This window comes from Mandrillus leucophaeus, unplaced genomic scaffold, assembly GCF_000951045.1.
Source record: "Mandrillus leucophaeus isolate KB7577 unplaced genomic scaffold, Mleu.le_1.0 Scaffold321, whole genome shotgun sequence".
Taxonomy (NCBI): Eukaryota; Metazoa; Chordata; class Mammalia; order Primates; family Cercopithecidae; genus Mandrillus; species Mandrillus leucophaeus.
Genome location: NW_012103377.1, coordinates 285545 through 293934, shown reverse-complemented (window position 1 = coordinate 293934; position 8390 = coordinate 285545). Strand labels below are relative to the sequence as shown.

Sequence of the window (8390 nt, the reverse complement as noted above, 5' to 3'; positions counted from 1 at the left end):
AAAAAAAAAAAAAAAAAATTAAAATTAAAAATTACTGTTGAATTAGGTGAGGGCAAGACAACTATAAAAGCTAGGGGACAAAATTGCAAAACACCTAGGATTCCATGTTCAAAGTGTTTTGAAGATATCTTAAGTTTTCACACAATTTAGAATAAACTAAAAATGGAAGTAATACACAGTACATATGTGTCTGCCTAATGAAAAAATACAACACAGAGCTCTAATCAGTGGCCCAATCAAAGGTTTGGCAAATTAATAATATATTTATTTTAAATTTAAATAAAATGTTTGATGTATGCATTTATCATTTTTAAGTGAGTCCCCATTATACCCATTTTATTTTTCTTTTCTTTTCTTTTTTGAGACAGGTCTTACTCTGTCACCCAGGCTGGAGTGCAGTGGCGTAATCTCGGCTCACTGCAACCTCCAGCTCCTGGGTTTAAGTGATTCTCTTGCCTCAGCCTCCGGAGTAGCTGGGATTACAGGCGCATGCCACCACACCCGGCTAATTTTTGTATTTTTAGTAGAGACAGGGTTTCATCATGTTGGTCAGGCTGGCCTCGAACTCCTGACTGTAGGTGATCCACCCGCCTCGGCCTTCCAAAGTGCTGGGATTACAGTCGTGAGTCACTGCGACCAGCCCCATTTTATTTTTCAATTAACTGACCAACTGGTCCCCACTGTAGAGGGTAAGAAAACTTCTAGTGTACTTCCTGGTGATTATAACTCTCTCCTACCTTGTATAATGGAGAAAGCCCTACAGAGCTTTTTTATTAATTCTCCATTTTTTGTCTTGAATTCTTTGTGTGAGACTTAAGAAAGTCCTTCATTTGCCACCCTAAAGAAAGATGTAATAACCACATGGAAGAAAATTTATGAGGCAGGTAGGTGCACAAGTCTTACCTATCTCTCTTCGAGGCTGGCCCAGCTCCTGCCCTCTGAGAAAGCTGAGGAGTTGTAGAAGGTTGAGTCGGCCATCTGTGGTATCTCTAGGTGGGTCTCACCTGGCCTTCAGACATCAGAAACCTCTAACAACCCTAGAAGTCTGGCAGGGTTGAGGTGGAGAGCCTTGTAAACAGTGATCACAACATCTGTGTTGTTGATGTTAATGATAATGTTGATCAGTTTAGAGGCTGGAGTCAAGTTGGAGTTGGTCCATCCAACATTGATCCATGTCTCACTCAAAATCTGGGTTGAAACCCACTCATTCTCTTGAACAGCCTAGAGATGACCTTAAATGGACAAACTCGGGAGTCCCTCTGGGCAAGGAGGATACAGAATAAACAGTGATTTAAATTCCTTTCACTCATTCAACAAACATTTACTAAGCATGTTGGAAGTCATGCATCCAAGATAAATGTGATCATCTCCACTCTCAAAGGATATATAGAACAAGAAGATATATGTAAAGATATACGTAGGACAAACTCTTAAAGATTGATTTTTTGGTAAATATAATGGTACTATTAAAAATTATCATGTTAGTCTTTCAAAAGAAATTATCATTAAGTTATTCTGTACTTTTATTTATGACTTAAATCAATGGAGCTAAGAAAAAAGATTTGAAACAGGTATTATTTTTCTCTTTCTCCTGGGCCTTATTTACCAATTTTTAAATTTTCTTTTCTCTTTCCACATGTGTGTGTGTGTGTGTGTGTGTGTGTGTGAGAGAGAGAGAGAGAGACAGAGACAGAGACAGAGAGAGAAAGAATTTGTAGTTCATGGAAAGACAAATAAAACTTTAAAATGTTCTAATACCTGGGGCAGGACTGAAATAAAAAGTATATTTCACTTTTTGAGGCCCCGTTGTGAGAATGGGGCAAAATTAATTTTATGCCAATTGCACCATTTTCTTTACCCCATAGTATTTGAGAGCTGGCTCCAAGTCATTGAGAATAAAGGACAAAAATAAGAGAGACTAACGAGACTTATTTTCTCCCCCATAGTTCCCAGCACTGGGAAGACTGGGGAAACCCCAGGTTTCACAAGAGACACTCACAAGTCTAGCCTCTCATTCCACATCTGCTTGCATGGTAATTGGGCTGTTTCAAGGAGCCAAGGAGGAGTTAGGGAAGGCATGGTCACCAAGACTTGCGTTACAGGACCACATTGGGTAGGGATCTAGGGTCTGCCAGGAAGAGGTTAGTGCACTCTAGAGAGCCAGATTCACGTCGCTTCTCAGCCTTTTGGCTAAGATCAAGTGGAGAACCAGATTCAGAATTAGCCTCTGCTCTACCTGTCAATGTTCAGAGTGAGAACTATCAGCAGAGCAGCCTATGGCAGTGATTATACATCCACTAAGTGAGTTAAGAGGACTCGAATCAGCCTACCCCATAGTTTCTGAAGGACACGAAACTGCGTTGAGTTAGCTTGAAGGCTGTGCACATACATACCTGTAATATTAGGGCTCATGTAGAGGAATTACAGGGAGATAGACAAGAGGAAAGAAGGCCTATTGATGTTTGGAACAAAAGGTAAAAATAAGGCCGGATGCAGTGGCTTACGCCTGTAATCCCAACACTTTGGGAGGCCGAGGCGGGCAGATCACTTGAGGTCAGGAGTTCAAGACCAGCCTTGCCAACATGGTAAAACCCCATCTCTACTAAAAGTACAAAAATTAGCCAGGCATGGTGGTGGGTGCCTGTAATCCCAGCTACTCAGGAGGCTGAGGCAGAGAATTGCTTGAATCTGGGAGATGGAGGTTGCGGTGAGCTGAGATTGCACCACTGCACTCCAGCCTGAGCAACATGGTGAGATTCTATTTCAAAAGAAAAAAAGGTAAAAATATAATATCTCCTTTCCCTTTAAGTGGTTTTTAAAAAATGTTCAGATATCTAAGCTTCATAAATTTGGAGAGTTTTAAGTTGTTCAATTCCTTCCAAATAAGGACTAAATATTTAATGAACATTTACATTGTTTCTATTAATTTTTCTTTCCTCACTATGGCTAAAAATTTTCCTTAAAGAAGACAAGGAAGGGACAAACCATATCCTTTGATGCTCACTGCTAAATTGAGGAATTGGGTTTTATTTTTGCTAAAAAGACATGGCATTAATGTTTGCTATGACCAGTCCCAGCAAGCTGTAAGAAACCACCTCCACTAAGGATATTATGGAAATGCAAGTACCGTTCTCCTCTAACAACTCAACATTCTCTCTTCTCACCTATTTATTACCTAGAACCAGCATGGGACCTGGAACATGTGCCCCACATATTTGAAGACTGATGGAGCTAACTGATGACTGGTGCCTGGGAAGGCAGCATGTTTGCCACCCTGTTCTCACTTCTGAAGGAGCTGGAAGATTTCATTTCCAAAGCCTCTGGCCAGATCACACTCCCCCTCCCCCAAGCTGAATGCCTGGGAATCATCTCTTTCTCACAGACAGGAAGCCCTTATGTCACCATGAAGTCTTGGCAGCAAAGACTGGTAAAGAGGAAAGAACAAACTGGGAGGCAGTTTTCCATTTGATACATGTATTCACTGTAGAAAATTGGAGTCCACTTCAATGACTGGTCTCTTGAAAGAACTGTCTCTGTCAGTCAATCAACAGATATTTATTGAACCCTTAATGCATACCAGGCACCATGCAGGGCCCACAGGAGTACCTTTCCCAGGGAATCACGTAATACAGTGGAAGAAGTGAGGGCTTTGGAATTAGATCTTGAACCAGTCAAAATTTCAGTGTGAAAGTGTTTTATGCTACCATTTTACTTTGTGATCCAAAGGCAAGGAGTTGGGTAAACCAGTAGTATAAAATGATTTCACATAGAATTTCAAAACAGCAGAAGGGTTGCTAGAAATAACAAGGCTAACCACATTATTTCCTACAAGGGCACCTTAGGGGATCCCTGTTTTAATGAATAAATAAAAATGATGTGTAATTATCATATCAATTGCTTGCATCTAAGTGAGTGCTTCTGGAGTTATTTGATGGTGCTTAAAAATCTTTGGTCTCTGAAGTGCATTTAACCATCTTCTTAACTCTTATCTATATTATTAATTTGCAGATCAAAGTTAACTTGGTGCTATGCAAATGAAGGGACTTCAAATGAAAGAGATTTTACTGTAAAATTTAAAATCCATATTACTCGTAACAGAACTGCAATATATTTTGAGGACATGCCTCAACATATCTAAAAGAGACATTATGGTTTAAAGCAGTGTTATTCAATAGAATTTTCTGCAATGATGGAATTTTCCATATCTGCGTTGTCCAAATACAATAGTCACGAGCCACATATAACTACTGAGCACTTAAAATGTGGCTGGTGTCAGTGGCTCATGCCTGTAATCCCAGCACTTTGGGAGGCCAAGGTGGGCAGATCACGTGAGGTCAGGAGTTCGAGACCAGCCTGGCCAACATGGCGAAACCCCATCTCTACTAAAACTACAAAAATTAGCTGGACGTGGTGGTGGGTACCTGTAATCCCAGCTACTCGGGAGGCTGAGGCAGGAGAATCACTTGAACCCAGGAGCCGAGATCATGCCATTGCTCTCCAGCCTGGGTGACACAGTGAGACTCCATCTCAAAAAAAAAAGAGTGGCTAGTGTGACTGAGGAACTGAATTTTAAATTTTAATTAATTAATTAATTTTTTGTTTTAAATTGAGACGGAGTCTGGCTCTGTTGCCCAGTCTGGAGTGCAGTGGTGCAATCTTGGCTCACTGCAAGCTCCACCTCCTGGGTTCATGCCATTCTCCTGCCTCAGCCTCCCGAGTAGCTGGGACTACAGGCGTCCGCCACCATGCCTGGCTAATTTTTTTGTATTTTTAGTAGAGATGGGGTTTCACCGTGTTAGCCAGGATGGTCTCAATCTCCTGATCTTGTGATCCATCTGCCTCGACCTCCCAAAGTGCCAGGATTACAGGCGTGAGCCACCCCACCCAGCCAATTAATTAATTTTAAACAGCTGTGTATGGTTAGCGGCTACCTTATTCAACAGTGTAGGTTTAAAGAAAAAGTGAAATTGGATGCTGGGAACCCAAATTCCAGCTCTATCCTTGCTATCTTGGACAATTAAGCTCTGTGAGCTTTAATTTTCTCACTTAAAATGGGAATATAGGCTAGGGCTCAGTGGCGCACACCTATAATCCCAGTGTGTTGGGAGGTTCAGGTGGAAGGATCGCTTGAGGCCAGAGTTCAAGATCAGCCTGAGAAACACAGCAAAACCCCCATCTCTACAAAATATTTAAAAATCATCCAGGTGTGGTGGTGCATGCCTGCAGTCTTAGCTCCTTGGGGGGCTGAGGCAAGAGGACCACTTGAGCCCAGTAGTTTGAAGTTACAGTGAGCTATGATTGCACCACTGCACTCCAGCCTGGGCAACAGAGTAAGACCTTGTCTCAAAAAAAAAAAAAAAAAAAAAAAAAAGCAGGGAGGAGGATTATAAATAATATCTACATCACAGTATTTGGGGTAAGAGGAATTGAGGTAATGTTTGGGCATTCTTTTATTTCCAAATAAGTACCAACCAAGTACCAAAATTAAATATGTGGAAAATAAATACTCAACTCTCTTATTTAAAGGTAGTTTCCATCCCCAGAGAGCTATAAAAGATTATTAAGTTCATGATTATTTTCACCTTTCAGATTCAATATTCAGCAGCAATGCTTATAACTATTGGCTGTTAAGTAGCACCACCAGCAGTAACCAGAAATGGTCGTGTGACAGCTTGGGGGTATCAATGTATAGTACACAAAGGGCTGGTAGTCAGAAAGTTTAATTTACAGAAGTTGAGCCTGCCTGTGTGAGAAAAGTACACTGAGAACCGAAAAGCATGAGAAAAATATTAATGAAATCACTTCTTTATTATTGTTACCATTAATAATGTAATCCATTTTAATTGCCCAAGGAGGTTAAATAAGCCTATTCAATTTAATAGAGAAATCAAGGCATAAATTAGCAGCATAGGCAAGTGGTCAGGAGCTTGAGTCCTTTTGTTGAATATAATTACATAAAATAAGGCATGGAAAGTACTTAGTCCAGGGCATGTCACCCTAAAATGTCAACTATTATAATGATGATAAGTGATACATTTGGGAGACCATGAAATTAGAGGCCTTTGTCTATTTTCAATTTGCAAAAGGTATTGGAATACGGAATGATATTTGCACAGATTTAATTTACATGACTGGAACATAGAAGAATCATCTCAACTTTCCATATCTGCACCAGTCCAGAACTGAATCTAGTTGTTTTTTTTGAAACAGAGTCTCACTCTGTCACCCAGGTTGGAGTACAGTGGTGCGATCTTGGCTCACTGTAACCTCCACCTCCTGGGTTCAAGCAATTCTCCTGCCTCAGCCTCCCAAGTAGCTGGGATTACAGGCACCTGCCACCATGCCTGGCTAATGTTTTTTGTATTTTTAGTCGAGAGGGGGTTTCACCACGTTGGTCAGGCTGGTTTCGAACTCCTTACCTCAAGTGATTCGCCTGCCTCGGCCTCCCAAAGTGCTGAGATTACAGGTGTCAGCTACCATGGCCGGCCCGACTCTAGTTGTTTTGACACCACTTCAAATCTAATTTTGAAATGAGGCATGAATGAATGAATGAATGAATCAATCAATCAATCAATGCCTCCTGATTCCCCCATTAACTCAATACAATCAGCTAGTAAAACTCATGAGTCTTCAATATACAATACAAATTTCTCCAAATTTAAGATAACATGGAGGCAACTGGGGAAGGGATCAACTGGGCAAAATGATCAATCAGTCATGTAGCTCAAGTGTCTGCTGGATATGAACCTAGACTACTTTCTGAGGAATATGGTGCTTAAACCAGCCACCCATATCCATTCCAAGGGGCATGAGAAGCTTTTGACGGGATGCCGGGACAGGAGAGAGCAGGGCCAGTGTTCATTCTCAGGGTAGTGGAGTGAAACCAGCTTCACAGTTAAGCAAAGAAATTCCCTCTGCCTCGTTGTTGGGAAGTTGCCTCTGGCCCTCGATCTCTTCTTCACATCATCTGGGGTCCTTCTTAACACTTTGTCCCACTGCCTAAACTTTCTCTATCTAGAACTCATTCAGTTTAACAAGGCTCCCCTAGAAACACGTTCCCCGGGCACCCCCTCCCCAAGAGAAAAGACCATATAAAGAGGTCTCACTTACATGACAGTTGCATAACATTGAATTCAGAAATGGATAGTCTTCACTTGAGGTCAGGAGTTTGAGACAAGCCTGGCCAACATGGTGAAATCCCGTCTCTACTAAAAGTACAAAAATTAGCTGGGCATGGTGGTGCACGCCTGTAGTCCCAGCTACTTGGGAGGCTGAGGCAGGAGAATCACTTGAATCCGGGAGGCGGAGGTTGCAGTGAGCTGAGATCGCACCATTGCACTCCAGCCTGGGCAGCAAGAGTGTAACTCCATCTCAGAATAAAAGGAATGGATATTCTAATCAGGATTTTGTGACGTTTCTACTAGAAGAATTTCTCGTTTGATAGGATAAAGAACATTTTGTTAAAACATTTCTGCAATACCCTCAGGCTCCCATAGCATATTGATCTGACCTTTTTTTTAGTAAGCAAATTTGTTCTTGTCATCTAAGTCTATCCAGGGAGCTGACATACTCTGCAAGGGGATAAATAAATATTAGTCACAATTTGTTTTTCTTTTTTTTTTTTTTTAAATCACCTTAAGATGGAGAAGATAATATTTCCATTTTTAGTGCGACTACTAATTAGCACAGATTCATTACACTCGCAGATACATAGGACTTTACTTTATGAACTGACTTTGATATTCAATAAGGCAAAAATCAGTAAGAAAGTATTCACATTACCTTGCGCCACAATTGCGGAGCGCGATTGTCCTCTTCCATGATGCACTCCTGATGGCCTACCATGCCTGCTCCTGATCTTTTTATCTTCTGTGGAGGCCTCCTCCCTTTGGAGTTCTTTTGAGTCACAGGATGAAATTTTTGTTGCTTACTTGACCAAAGGTCAAGCAGGCTCTCTGTGCCCAGCGCTCAAAGATAAGCTCGGAGGAGCTCAGAGTGTCCCAGTTATTGAATAAGGAGAGATTTGAGTTGCGGGGGACTCTTGCTTTATTTACCACAAGCCTCCTCTTGTCCCCTCTGGGCTGTTGTTCATTGACAATTGCTGTGCTCTGAACTAGTGCTATGATGGCCTGTTGTGTGGGGACAGGCAGGTTGTGGTGAAAGCTGCAGTCGTGAAAAAGGCTATTGTTTAATCTACCCCGTCCCTCGCTGAAGCTATGGCAACAAATTCCGTTGGTGAATTAACTATGTCATTGTGCACTGGCTCAACTGATTATGCTCCTGGAATGACAAACATTTTCTCTCTCTTTTTTTCAAGACAAACAGTGACTGAGACCTTGAAGTGTTAATATACAACTCAGCACTTTCTTTAAATAGGAGAATAAAGATGG

General features: G+C 41.4%; 1 protein-coding gene across 1 annotated transcript in view; it reads right to left on the bottom strand.

Moving 5' to 3' along the window:
- Positions 1–8100, bottom strand: part of PCYT1B (phosphate cytidylyltransferase 1, choline, beta) — a 144368-nt gene extending 136268 nt beyond the window's left edge. The window contains exon 1 of the mRNA XM_011987996.1: positions 7783–8100. Coding sequence (XP_011843386.1) covers positions 7783–7845 — 63 coding nt within the window. The 5' untranslated portion in view covers positions 7846–8100. The remainder of the gene's footprint in view (positions 1–7782) is intronic.
- Between the last annotated feature and the right edge of the window lie 290 nt (positions 8101–8390).